The sequence below is a fragment of the Xiphophorus maculatus genome, chromosome 2 (genome assembly GCF_002775205.1).
Source record: "Xiphophorus maculatus strain JP 163 A chromosome 2, X_maculatus-5.0-male, whole genome shotgun sequence".
Lineage (NCBI taxonomy): Eukaryota > Metazoa > Chordata > Actinopteri > Cyprinodontiformes > Poeciliidae > Xiphophorus > Xiphophorus maculatus.
Window position 1 is genome coordinate 12903498 of NC_036444.1, and position 15180 is coordinate 12918677.

A 15180-nucleotide genomic window follows, 5' to 3' on the forward strand; every position below is an offset into this window, starting at 1 on the left:
GAAATGTATATATTTTTTCCTTTCACAATAAATCAAATGAAAAATAAAATTGACGGCCTAAACCTGTTGCTCAAAACCAGAAAAGGAAAAATCTCTTAAATAAAAAAAAATTAAGCCGCAAACAGAAAATATATATATATATAAAAAAAGAAATCATTTTGTCGGATATCCATGGTCCAGGGTTTCAGATGAAGGCAACGTTAATGATTGATTTTAGAGTAAACTCTTACTTTTTCCTGCTCCACTAGTTGAATACAGTTTTTATGGAGTCTTTCTTTTCAGACTGACATCACGCGAAGCTGTTAGTGACAATAAAGCTTTTTGTGTAGATGAAAGAAAACGTATTTTTTATAAAACCGAATATATATATTATTTTTACATTTAAAAAAAAAGTAAATCCGAGACGTTGCAAATTAAAACTACGCTAAGTCTTTTTGACAAAGTTATGCGCAATACTTAATATTTCCGGCACGCCAGTGTAACTAGTACAATGTAGTAACCGCTATATAAACTCTATAAACTATATAAACTCTTCCCAAAACTTTTTTTTTCCTGCCATTTTGGTCAGTAGAAATGTTGAATAAAATTTAAAAAGCAGGTGGCGGTCGCAGGGATTAGGATTTTCAGCAGCGGACAGGTTTCTGAATTCAGCTTCATGCAGAGGGTTTCAGTTCTGTTCCGTCCTAAAGAGCAGCAGTGTTAAGATCAGGGCTGAACGGGCTCTGAACTGTGGTGATGTGCAAAACCAACCCATTCTGTTTCAAACCGTTGTGGTTATGATAAGCATGTGTACAGTATGTCTGTGTAAAGGAGAGAAACTGTCTGATCTGTCCCTGTAGAACCGATTACCTCAATTATTAAAAGAAAAAAATAATCACACATATATTAGGACAGAGTTTGCTTGGGAATCTCAGGACAACTAAACGTAAACTGCAGGCCATCCTGACCATTCCTTGTGTGTTTCATCTCTGCATCACTGCCTCCCATGAAAGCCCAAACTGATGAAGAATCCTCTCCTACCTGCAGGAATATTTGTCTGTGATTTAAAAAAAGGGAGTGAGAGACAACAGAAATGTTGGCTGCCATCCTGCTTCCTTTCAAATGATAAACGATCAGAGATGCACACTAGCTGAGAGGAGAGGGCCTTTTAGTGAGCGTGTCCACTAATTTATGGTCCCCCTATCTGATTAGGTCAATATAGTGAGCTATTTAATTACATTTGTGTTATAACCCCTGGAACTGCACGGAGACACTGTGAGTCTTTCATGTCACCTTTCCTTCTGAGATGGCGACAGGATCAGTTCAGTTATTCACAAATGTCTAGTTTGAGCTTCTCATGTGGACAACAGGAGATCTGCTGTACAGTTGTTTTGCATAGGTGAAGATTTGCTGATCATTGCAAGCTGCTGTGGAAATTCTGTAAGATGTGTTTTTGGGGGGGGGGGTTTATTGCTGCTGACTTTGACCTCTAGTCACACCAAGGGCCAGGAAAGCTCAGTAGCACTGATTTCACTTCCTGTAGCTGAAAGAGGGCAGGAGGCACAGGAAGCAAACATTTCAGAGCTTCCTCTGCCGCGTCCTCCTTTCGCTGCCTTCTAGTTCACGGAAAAGCATGCACATGCAAAGCACAGACAGGGTGCATTATTAATCCCATCATTATGAACTGTAATTCTATTCTCAGGCTTGGTATATTGACTTCTGCGCTGTGATCATTTGCAGTCTGTCCAATGATTAGGTTATTAAAGATAATGTAGTTGTCTGCTGTCACAATATTGGTCTCTTCTCTTTCAGGTCAACTATGGGAAATCACTTTGAAATTTATCAGTATTGACATTTGAATCATCATCATGTGCTTTGCTTTAATGTCTCAGAATTAGTAGGACAAAGGATGTGATTGTCTGTTGAGTGTCTGTTTGTGTGCGGGGGTTCAGTAGCCAGCGAGCAAGGTCTGATGTGTGACCTTGTGGTGGAGGGGTGTCCATGTGCTTTAGCTTAAGCGTATTAAATCTGGAGAAACGGGTCAGTTTATCGTGACGCCGAGGATTTTTCTAGCTTTTTCCTACCATCTTTGAACAATGTTCATCTAAACTCAAAAGCAGGTACCTGTTCATTTTTCCTTTAGCAGAATAAAAACGATCCAACCTGGAAAAAAAACTGCTTTTAATGGCAAAAGATTCACCACAGATTTAACTCCAGGCTCCTGACTTTAAATTAAAAAGATTTTACATCAACGTGAAAATACACTTTGCAGCAGTAGGAGTCACAAAGCGATATTTATTGAATTTCTGTTCCCTGATTCCAACCCCCCGCCCCCTGACAATAACCACCAAACCCAAAGGGTTAAAAACAAATTCGCATTCAAAAGAGGAAACGTTTTCAATCTTTTCCACTCAATCTGCATCTGCATCACTCCATGCGATAAACATTTACATTTAAAGTGATTTAAATCAGCTGCATTCATGTTCCTCTGTGCTCCGTCTATCATCCAGCTCTGTCAGAGGCAGAGCTGCTCCCTCCTCTCACCCTCTCGTTGTGTCCTGAGTTATGTCATTTATTTGAAACCTCAATAATTTACCTCTTCCCCATCCTATCGCAACTGTGCATGTGCAAAGAATGCTACAGCTGTAAACATGGCTTTCTTCTTGCCTGTAGATGCTTGTGTGATATTTGTTTTCCTTGCGAGCAGAAAGCATTGTGAGGGAAATTTAATTGTCTGGGTCTGGATTTGTAGTTCTATGCAGAAAGATTTGCATTTATGTGTGCAAGAAACTGTGATTGGAATGCACAGCTGGAGAGCAAGAGCGATGATTTGGGTAAATAAAATCAGAGTAGTTTAAGTTTCAGAGCACAGAGGCTGTGGAAAGTTCTGGAGATGTGGAAAGCATGGTCGGCATGCACGAGTTTATGTCATGCAGGGTGGAGCTGGAGCCAAGCCCGACCCTTGTGTATTTTACCTGCATCTCAATGAAGCGAGGGGTGATTTACCCTTCCTCTGCAGGCAGCCTCTCCCTTGGCCAGTCAAACAGACATTGATCTCTTTCTCAGGCAAGGTGACCCACCGCGTTGTTCAGCCACTTCCAGAGTCTCGCCTCTCCCTTTCATTTGTACCTGGGAAAGGCCTTGACCCCAAACAAGGCTGCCATGTCCAAGCCATCTACACGTGTGCCTCTGCTATGTGAGCGTGTGGCTGTTTGAGTTAGGAAAAGCGGGCACACAAAGTGGAAATGTGTGCACACGCTTGCTTTCTAAAGGCACCCATATTTAGACTTGTAGTTCTCAGGCCACTTTATCTGTTAATAGGTTAAATTATCTGTTATCAAAGTTAGTGTTATGGGAGTCAGTCAGGTGGAGGATTTGGTGAGTTTCTAACTGATAGCCCTTCCCTGTATTGCAGATCAGAGACTGGGAACTCCTCTGCAGCTCCATGGGTCAGAGTCCATCTGACGGCTGTATGAATCGGATTACAGAGAAATAAATGGTTTTCATTGTTGCTTAAAGATGGATAGAGGGGAGTTAATAGTCTTCAGCACTTAATTGCTTCAATTCTCAGACCAAGAAAAAAAAACATTTAAAAAAAATTATGAGATTTATGAACTTTCTCTATCAACAATCAGCTCTGATGCAGCAAATTTAAAATGCAAAGATTATTAGTAAATATATTTCTATGTCATAAATAGATTTTTTGTAAATAATGCATTAAAACTGTGACTGTTGCTCGTATGGGTTCAAATCTTTCAAATACTGCAACATGTAGTTTGATATGAAGTTTTGAATTTTAAGATGAATTCACTTTATGCTAAGTATAAATGTGTGTAAGTGTCCCTGTGTGTTTAAATACATCATGTCATTTTTGAAACTGAGGGGGTTGAAGAAGAAACTTAAGAATCCTACTTGCATCTAAATTGTTCCCAGAGTTGCAGGTTTTTAATACACATTCTGGTTTGTGCATTTTTCATCACCTAATTAAAAATGAAACTGTTGCCATAAACAAACATATATGTGGGCATTTATTTTCAGTTAATATTGTTTTACATGTACATCCAGCTTTTGTATAAAGACCGAGATCTGTAGGCAGGGGCAGTTTGTCGGTCCATCACAGGACAGGTCACCTTGCACACGCACACACACACGCACGCACACACACACACACACACACACACGCACACACCCACACACACACACACACACACACACACACACACACACACACACACACACACACACGCACACACACACACACACACACACACGCGCGCGCGCGCACACACACACACACACACACACGCACGCACACACACACACACACGCACACACCCACCCACATACTGAGGGGCATTTGGAAACATGCAAACTCCCTGTAGAAAGGAGGTCAGGCCAAGATTGGTGCATCTTACAATGCAACAGTGCTAAACACTGCACCGCACTGAGTGGAAATATATGCACAGATTTAGAAACTGTTTGAAATTTCCTTATGAAATGTATTTATGAAATATCCTTAGGAAGTCATTACCTTGCAAGGTACCTCTTTGTATCATCAGCTTAAGTTAGTTTGAAAATAAATGGGGATTTTTTTGGATTCTTTAATATCTCATTGCTATGACACTAAACTTTCTGCAGTATTTGTTTTGTACATTTTTTTTTAAATTAAACTTCCCCACATTAATGTTAAATCTGATGCTTAAAGCTGAATTTCACTAATGTGTCCTTCCCTCCTTAAACTAATTCTTATTTTGTTCTTTTTTAGGACGTCGAGAAAATTCCTCCATCTGTGATAGAGAGCTGTGCTTTCTTGGCCCCACCAGCCTGGAGACTGCGGTAACGCATCCCTTTTTTTTTGTATTTTACAAAAAGTGTGTCTTTTGTAGAAAGTATTCTTCCCTACGTGATACTTTAAACGGGAGAAAATTAAAAAGAAACACATTTTCAAGAATATGCTTGGTCTACATAAATCAAACACTGACAAACAGGATTTTATTTTATTTCTGCTGTTTATACTAAGTTTGGATCTAAACACCAGCTGCGGTATTATCATCATTTTTAGTTTTAATTAATTGATTCATTTACTAGTACAACATCCAAATTTCCTTTCATTTAAACTTTTCCTATGTGCAATGTTTCGGGCTCTAACAGTGCTCCCTGAATGACAGAGGCTGACATGCACAGCACTCATGGGATGAGACCAAAACCTTTCCCCTCTCCTCTGACCTCCCATGACTTCCTTCATCCTCGCTGCTCTCAGTGCGAAGGAGAAAAAGAACAAAAAGCCCTGGACATTATTTTTATCTGGAGCTGACAAAGAGATGGATGGATGGTGGGACTGATGGAGTGAGAAAGGGAAAGCAAGGACTACTTTTTTTTTTTCTTTTTTTGGGGGTCTGACATTTCCAGTAGAAAAACTGAATTAGACGGAAGAGGCCAGACGGCAAAGAGCAGCAGAGAAAGGGAGCAAAGCTGGAAGGAAGTTGGAGCAAAGTTAAGGAGCTGAGGGATTGAGAGAAAATGAAAGGCACCTGAAATCCCACGTCAGAATGAAGGGGGGCGTGGAGGGGTGAGAGGGGTGAGGGATGAATGGCAGGAGGGCTCCTGGCCGTGGATGCAGACAGACAGGCAGGGTAACCAGAGGCAAGCGGTGACCTTCTCTGCTGCTGGAGGATCGAAGGCTTTATTTAAAGGCCTGGTCAATGCTGGGTGCTGCTGAGGTATCAGACTTGCAGTCAGGCGACTCATCACCACTGTAATACAACTCTCTAATGCCAACCCCCTCTCCAACACACACACACACCCACACACGCAGGCACAGGACAGGACACTCTCTGGACACCTCAGGTTTTAGCTCATGCATTTAAAAGGCTGGACAGTGGAAAACTACCGCATCAGCATCAGCTAATTTTACTGTGCAGCCGCCAGCATACTCTGCTTTCCTCGTGTGTTCTGCTAGCAAAGCACATGCATATTCGTTTTTTTTTAAACACACTTCATCAAAAGTCCCTTTTTTTTTATACAGATGAACAGTTGAAAGCATTGGAAGTGCTGGCAGCATGTAGGCAGGTGCTGAAAGAATTGAAAATCAGACAGAAAACAGGGAAGTAATGTAGGATTCCTGCATCTGTGTGTGCGTGTGTTGGTGTGTGTGCAGCACGGTCTCGCGTTCGCTTGTGTGTGCCTGCAGCATTAGGACACCTGCATGCTTCAGCACTTTCTTGCTGTCAGGATCGCTGAGGTCACAGGGAGGGGAGTGGAGAGGGCACATTAGAAGGAAGCGCCAGAGCCCACGCCCAAGCAGGCCTCCTCCTCTCCTTCGGTACCACCCTCTGTCCCTTTTTTCTTTTCTTTTATCCACCGTCATCTCTCCTCATGCAACTCACCGTCTCCTGACTGTGACAGGGTGAGTCGACCACTTGGGTGAGGAGAGACGGGGGTGTTGAGGGTGGAGGTGCCTCTGTGGCTGACAGCAGGCAGGTCAGGTTTGTGTAGCAGCAGAGGAAGGACACGTTCCCATGTCATGGTGTGCATCAAGTAAAAGGAAAGAGAATATATTTTTACATGTTATTACCTACATTGTAGATACAGCCCTTCATCTTCAGAAAGAGTGTTGTATTCTTGTTGTATTCTGTTTTGGGGGCTTTTAATGAAGCATTTGGACTGTTATTCGTGGGGGAGCTAACATCATAACATGCAACTTTGATAAAAATGTAGATTCAAAATTACACATAGAACCTCAAATAAATTATCCATATAAACTTCTAGTAATCAGTTAAGTATGAGAGAGTCCACTCCAGAGAACCCGCACATTTGTGTAGCCTTTTTTCAAAGTACTTGCATATTTCTGATTGAATATTTGACCCTGTTCTTCATCAGAAAGGACAGTGTTCATTTAAATTGATCAGATTCCTACCACTGATTTGGCTTTTCAGCAAAGCCTTTAGTTCAGGGCTCATCCAGAAGTTTCACATTAGCCTGTTTCATCATTTCCAAAAATAGTTTTAATGTATGTTTGAAATTATTTTCTTTTTGGAACAATCAGCTGTGTCCAATTTTAAACCATGCAATCATTGACTAAAGGTAAAGTATAACAATAAGAGGAAGTCATTCTTTGTCACTAGCTGTTTCATTCACTTTTTACAATGCATCGATATCACTTACAGTGAAATAGCCATAATTTTATTATGACTTTGGTGCAACTCCAATATTATTAGTGGCCACAACATTTGGCTGCAACTTACAAAATATTCTAAAGGCGCCTCTGGGTGGCTGTATAAGGAGAGGGTTGCACATTCTGCACTGAATTCATACTTTATCTAATCATCTAAAACTGTTATTAAAATGCATTTAAGTTATATGGTTTATCATCATTCTGTCCCAGACAAAGAACAGTTCAAATGCTTTACCAAAAGCACAGAACTGGCATGAACTTCATGCCGATAACAAGTACAGTATGTAACTCTCTCACTTCCACCTACTTTGCTGTGGATGTAAAACATTTCATCCACGTACTGCATAGTAGCCAGAGATCATTGTAAAATTTCAACCTTCTTAGGCAATTTTAAATTAATTACACAAGCAGTAAACACATTTCTGTTGAAGTCAGAGTGAAGTATTGGAATAAACGTCTTGCCAATTTCTGAAGCGAAATCTCGTTCAAACCAAATGATTTTAGGTGGAAAACAATACATATCAAGTTGTTCCCCACACAAACCTCCAACTCTGAACTGTCATTTATGAAACACTGCTGAATCCTTTTGTATTGTGCAGTGGGCAAGATTTACTCCTTCCACCGAGTGACATACTTCAGTTCTCCTTACCACCTGGGTTATATATAACCCCTACTGCCTCGCATTGGGCGACTCATTACACCGGCATGGTTTTGGTAGTGACATAGACGTCATCCCTCTATTCGTAAAACCCAGATGACAAGGAGGATATGAACAGGATGTATGCTCATTATATGAGCTCATCTGGAAAAGAGAGGAAGCAAGCAGAACTGTGTTCTGAAATCCAGAAAAAGAGAGGGGAAAAGATTTCATCTCCTCACTTGTTAAGTTCCACAAGTTAAACAGTTGTGCTTAGAGTTGGATTGTTTTAAAAATGTGTATATTTTTCCATTCAGAACTGATAATACTTGAGCAGAAAGCGTCACCCTGGAGCTAAACCTTTAAACACCAACCCTTCTCTTTTTTGAAATGATGCTAACGCCAATTTTTTTCCTCTCAGTTCTTTCAGCTTGTTAGATCCAAAATGTGTTGTTTTATTCACAGATAATTAGCTGCAAAGCTCTTACCATAGAGTGGGAAGGGGTGCGCATGTGTGTGTGGAGTTTGCGTGGGAGCCTCCTAGCTTCTGTTGTCCTCAGGTTGTGACTGAGAGAGGAACTGGTGATGAGCCGGAGGTTAGTGTGGTATTTTGTGTTCACCTGAATCACAGCAGCCCAGGGCCTTCCTCTTCAGCCTACAGTCTCTTTCTCTTTACACATTCACACAAACACACACAGATGCTTCTTCCTCCCTTCTTCTCCCTCAGCGTCACCATCATCTCCTATCTTCTCCTCCCTGTGGTGACCGGCCTGTGCAACCTGCTTAGCATTGCACCCAGTGTCTAATTGAATTCCAACGCTCGGGCGTTAGCTCCTGATGCCACAGAGATGTTAACATGGCATAATACTAACAGTCCTCGGGACGTGTTTCGACACCCTTCTCCTAAAGAGAAAATTAGCGCTAACCTCACAGTGGCAGCGCATGATTTATTCAAAGCTCCAAACTACGTCTTCTGTTTCCCCTAAAGGATCGTCTTTTATAGCCGTCAGCGAATCAGCACTTCTAATACACACATGGAGCACATGTACTCTCACGGTTCAACCCAAGAGCATCCATTGTCCCTTTTATATAAATGTGTCTGCTGCTCTCTCTGCATCCATATTGCAGGCAACGCCGTCCATCCGCTCTCCCTGACACCCTCACTTTTATTCCTCGGCTCTCAGACACAAGCTCTGGGCTTTAATGGCACATATTTCCTGGGCCCGGCTGAAACAGGATGCGTCTTCTCCTTGTTAGCTTGATAAATAACCGGGCTGCAGAGAAAGTGCTGAATTTTAGCTTTCAGCCTCTATTTTGTGCTGGATGACATTAATTTTAAGTGCTGAGAAGGAGCTAACTAATACAGACAAATAAATAAGGGGAGGAGGAGAGGGGAGTGCAGAGGTGTTGGAGTCATTGCTGCCCCCCAACTCCCCCTCCACCCGTTACCTGTTTATGCAGTGGCATTCATAAATGCAATATGCAAACCTGCAAAAATAAAAAGAACTCACAAGTGGTGCAAAACTAAGTGTGCACACTTACTTTCCAAATAGATGTGCCTTAAAGTGCAAAATCCCCTTATCCTATTATAAGTTCAGCTCCTGCCGCTCAGTCAATCAGAAAAACCGCATGTTTATCTTTCCACTCTGCCCCTCTTATCCTCTCTTTCAGTCCTCCTGAAAGCGTCATTAATGTGGTGGTTGGATCACAGCGTACAACACTCTGGGTAAATTGTATTTATATGAGCATATAGGGGAGACAAAACAGAGATTAGCACTGAGTAGCTCATTAGTTGCAATCTAAATAGTGAGAGCAATACTGGAGGAAATTAATTGCTCTTTCAGAAAAAGTAAAGATGGAATATTGTTCGCTGCATCACTTCAAATAAGCTTGTTTATAATTAATAATAGTATTTATAGAAATTGTGGCATCCATGTAAATAAATGGGAAAAAAGCAGCAAAAGGCTTGAGAGCTGCACAATGTGTAAATAAAAGAACAACAAAAAAACTATGTGAATTTACACTACCTTGCAATGGATTCACCCTTCTTGAACTTATTCGCATTTTCTCACATTACAACAAAAATCTTTGGTGAATGTTATTAGGATTTTATGTTAAGGCGAATTAGAGGGCGGTTATGGAGTGGAAGAAAAATGGGACACGCTTTTCTCAAAAATCTAAAACATGTATTTTGCATTTGTTTAGCCACTTCATTTTCATATTCTGAAGTAAAATTAAGTAAACCTGTTTATACTTTATTCTCTTTACTATAAACTATATGCAGGAGATGGAAGACATGAAAAAAACAGGTCATTTGGTTAGATAAGACCAAAACTGAACTTTTGATCTACATGCAAAGCCCTAAACATACAGCCAAAGCTACAGTGAAATTGTATAGATGAGGTATATCAAAGTATATTCGTGCATTAGTTCTTACCTAAATACATCTGTGACATTAGTCACACCTGCTCTTTATTCAGCCTGATTGAGCTAGAGATGATTTGCAAAGCCAAATGGTGAAAAATGTTAGTATTGGCTAAATATAAACCCACGGCACAATTTTGATCATTTTATTTGAAAAAACATTATTTGAAACTACTTTCATCTGCTGAACATATAAAAAGCAACATTTGCATTAGAGAGAGCTTTTATCAATTCCCTTAAATGTTATATGTTTAGGTCTGGTGTTATTTTCATTTTTCTATAAGTCGACATGAGCTGCACACAGAAACTGCTGCTTATAATATCACACAATGACACCTCATGCATTATTTTAACAATGTATGGTGCGGTGAATAAAAAGGTCAGTGGATGGGAACTGGCTTCATGTAACAATAAGATGCATGACCTGAGCACTGCAGACCCTTCAGTCAGCATCTTGCTGCACAGCACCGTGAGGAAGGAAAATACGCGAGTCGGGGTGTTTAGACTCCACTGTGGGCCGGATGTCTGTGTGTGTGTTTGACTCGCCATTTGCGTGGGACCGCAATGAAGAGGCTCACAACAATAGATTTACTTGGTCTATCATTATTGATTGTAGGTTTTTCTCTTTTGCCCTTTACCTCATTTTGATAAATCACTTTTATTATTATTATAGCATTTTAAAGCCCGAGCTCAAATTGTGGTTCCTTTTCAAAGTGCTGCATTTATTAGATCAAATCTATTTTTGTCAGTATCTGAACACGCTTTAGCTCTGCAGATACCATGCAAGCGTTTGTGTGTTTCTGTTTGTGATGCAGGGTTTAATTTCCAGGCTGTATTTGTCACATGCTGTCAGGTTGTGGTCACATGACCGCATGAACCACTGGCAGCAATTAAGGCAGATAAATCACTCATTTACAGGAAGAGAAGGAGGGACAAAGTGTGTTTGTGTGTTGGGGTGGGGAAGAGAGGGATATTAATACTCTGTAACCTTTCAAACACGCTTAAAGCTTTTATCATTTTTTAAAGCTAATGCTGAATGTTAGTATATTTGGGCTCAGTCAGGCTTATTGACTCACACTCGGATAGACTAATGAACAGATGGCAGTCGTTTGTGTTTGCTGTGATTTTGACCTGGCTGTTTATTTACTGTCTGAGGTGTTGGTATAACATTCACGTCTCCAGGCCTGCTCAGGCAAACGCTATTGCGAAAATATACATTTAACTGTCAGCTGGCCTTTTGTTTCCTGGTGATTGATTTCAAACGCAAACACACTGCATGCTTCCATTCTTCGCTTTTGTGTCCTCAACTGTCGTCAGCCGGCTTTCCAAGTGTCTGTGAGTGTAAGTGAGGTATAGCTGAGATGATGTGGAGAGTCTGAACGGGTGCTTCAGCAGCCCAGGTCGGCGTTCTGCAGAGATTCAGCCTGCCCACTTACTTTAAAAGGGATGTTTAAAGATTCATGACTGAAAAAGAATAAAACACACACACACACAGCCTGTTTTTGATGGGCTGGAAGTGGAGAGCAGAGGAGACGGGAGGCTGCAGTTTCTCGGAGATCTCATTCATTAAAAGACAGCGGTCACTAACTGGCTCGAAGCGTCTTTACACCGAGAGGAGTTGAATCTGTCAGGTTTTACGTAGCAGGATAGGTTCAGATGAGCAGATGTTGGGGCTATTTTTGTTGTTCGAGGAGCTTTTATTTTTTTTATTTTTAAATGATGTATTTGGTTTACTGTGCAGGGAAACCTCTTAGAGTAGCTGTATCGCTGTATCCCACAGAGCCACGAACTTATGCTGTCTGTTCAGAAAGCTGGTGCATGCGACAATAGCAGCAGTCTGAGAGGGTAAGAAATAATCTGTGTTTATATTAACTTCACTAGAATACAAAGTCAATACAGTCAGGGCGTGTGTTTGTACTGCAAACTGTCAAACAAGTGAAAATCTTTCATTTTTTCCATGCAGAGAACAATTTTCTGTGAAAGTCTCTGCATTTTCTCTGATCTTTGTATCTAGCTGGTTTTCTAGCAACAGTCACAGTCCAAACTTTAAGTTCTAGTATCTAGTATTTATTTTTGAAAAGATTATTCTGCGAAACAAAACTTTTTTTTGTCAGTTATGCCCTGTACTGTGAGGAATGGGATCGCAATAAATTAAAGTTGTCTTTTTCTATAATACTTTCTTGTAAAGAAGAATGTCATCATCTTCAAAATATCTACTTTCTCTGTTTTTGGAAAAATCTGTATGCTATTAGTGATATGATATTTCTCAGGCTTTTTTTTGTTTGCTTGTTTTTTCATTGTTTTTTTGTTTTTTTTTTGCAGTATGGTTCAATGTTGTCAGCAAATAAACAGAGGAAGGAGAGGAGAGTCAAAAAAAGGAGAGTTGTTGACATTTTGTCCTGAATAGAAAGGGAATGAAAGTATCCACTAACAACAATTTAACTTTGAAATTTCTCCACTCTTTCACAAAATTCAATAATTTAAACAGTTTCCAGTTGAGTGTAAAGGCAAGAGCAGTGTTGTATAAAGTACTGAAATCTCAGAGTCAAGTAAAAGTACAAGTACCTCTCCAAAATATGACTTTGGTAAAAGTCGAAGTCACTGACTGAAATGTTACTTGAGTAAAAGTCTTAAAGTATCTGAAACTTCTTGTACTTAAGTATGGAAAGTACTGTAAAATGGATGTACTCAAGTAATGTAATGAAAAGTACAAGTAAAAAGTAAAACAAAGCAAATGCAGTTTGAATGACATTTTTTATATTTTGGTAAACTTGTCAAATACACTTAAAATAATGTACCCAACCAAGTGCAGGCAAAATTAAACCTGCTAATAGATATACCTGCAGGCACCATTTAGTTAAGAAAATTAGGTGCTTTACCTATAGCACAAGGTTAACTTAACCTGCTTTACAACTGAACCAGCTTCTTAGTAAACCCTCCAGGACAGAAAATACAAAGTTTTTGTAAGCCTTAAGTTTTCCCTTCAAGTAAGGTCAGTGCTGAAAATGAGAAAAATAAATAGTACAGAAAATGCGGCCAACGTGAAGAAAAAGAGCTGTTACGATTACTCTACTTCACAAATCAGTGAATCAGTCAATAGGTGGTGCACACAACTGGTCATTATGCAAAAAAAAAAAAAAAAAACCCAGAAAACTTTGGAGCGGGGAGGGGGTGGGGGGGGGAGATGCTGCCCGCACTGACGCGGCTCAGGGATTACGTGACACGCAGCGCAGTGCCCTACAATGCACTGTAAGCTATGTAATGTGTGTTGAGGCAATTGACCAAAATCCCGGACAATTTTTAAATTCCCCCCGGACATCTTTTTAGGTCTGAAAAGTAGGACATGTCCGGGAAAAAGAGGACGTCGGATCACCCTATCACCAGCTGGTGGTTCCCCTGGAGCCGTGTCCGACGTAGTTGCAGTCGTTGTTGGTCTCCGTCTCCTCCTCCATGTGGCTGTTCCTGATTGCCAGACTTGCTTTGTGTTTAATGGGAGAAGCGAAACAGGTGTATCCTATTGGTGGTGATGAACAAGCCCAGGCAAGCAGGATACGGACTTTGTTCGGTAGCCTGCTTGCTACTTGCTAATCAGCAGGTGGGATCAAAACACTTTGTTTCTCTCTCTCGCTTTTTTGTAACGAGTAACTAAACCACACATTGAAAATGTATCGGAGTAAAAGTACGCAATTAAGTTCGGAAATATAGTGAAGTAAAAGTGAAAGTCATCAAAAATTTTCATACTCCAGGAAAGTATGAAGTACTCCAAAATATACTTAAGTAAAGTAGTGAAGTATTTTTACTTCGTTACTATACAACACTGGGCAAGAGATTACAAACAATCAGATATTTGCACAAGCAATTAAATGAGTTTACCCCAAATAAGAGGGTTCTTGCACAACACAGATAACCAATAGCCAACATCTCACTGAATAAAAAGCAAAAGCAGCCTAAAGATTTGATCAGACTAAATGATTTCCGCATCACTCAGCACATAGGCGATGGTAGCTCTACATCCAAATGCTGGATGTAGAGCTAGAGTATTTTATATGACACTCATCCAACTCTACATCCAAGTGCTGTTGAAAAATCTGAACACAGATTTTTTAAAAAGAAGCAAAATGTAGAATGCTTATTCAGATACATATCTGAATAAACACTTCAACTCTCACAGTTTCAATAGAGTTGAGATTTGTTTATTCTACTAGGTGCAGCAGCGTTCTGGATGGAACATGTTCTGCTGCTTTAACTTAAAGGAAATTTGCAGGGGAAATATTATTAGCGTCAGACCTCCTGGGGGGGGAACATCTGCAGAGTCCAACTGCACATCCAACACATATCACTGCTCCATTTGACACTGATTCAACACTGTTTCACTGGAAGGGTCTTTTGGAGGACGATCCTGTTTCTATATAGGAGGTTCCTTAAAAACTGCAGAATCCCAAGTAAATGTAGTTTCTGCTGCAGATCAGAAGGTTAGTGTCAGAAGATCAATGTGGACGATTGCTCTGCAATATTTCTGATTTATTTATTTATTTGCATGAAATCCTCATATCTGTTTATTTTTCTTTTTATTCTTACAGCAACTACTCTCTATTGAATAATTAGATGTTTTTTTCATGTTCAATTAGGACTGTTTTTGCTCTCATCCTCTCATTCCTCGCAACACTATTTTTTCATCTTCAAAGTGAAAGCTAAAATAGGGTGATCATTGCAATTTAATTACTACAAATCCCTTTGTGAATTTGCTCCTGTGTTTGTTTACATGCATAGATTTGCCAGCTTATGCACTTTTATTTTTGTGCATTCATGTGTGTGTTGGTGCTTTAATAAATGTCTTTACTTTCTAGCTTCAGCCTGCATGAACGCTCAAATTTTTAGTTTGTGTCTGTATGCTGTATGCGTGTGCGTGTGTGTGCATGTGTGTGTGGGCGTGTACATATTTGTGTGTAGACGAAGCTGCAGTGGG

At 40.2% G+C, this 15180-nt stretch overlaps 1 protein-coding gene across 1 annotated transcript in view; it reads left to right on the plus strand.

Moving 5' to 3' along the window:
- Positions 1-15180, plus strand: part of LOC102219741 (transcription factor Maf) — a 50534-nt gene that overhangs the window by 2779 nt on the left and 32575 nt on the right. The window contains exon 2 of the mRNA XM_005802029.3: positions 4745-4815. Coding sequence (XP_005802086.1) covers positions 4745-4772 — 28 coding nt within the window. The 3' untranslated portion in view covers positions 4773-4815. The remainder of the gene's footprint in view (positions 1-4744; positions 4816-15180) is intronic.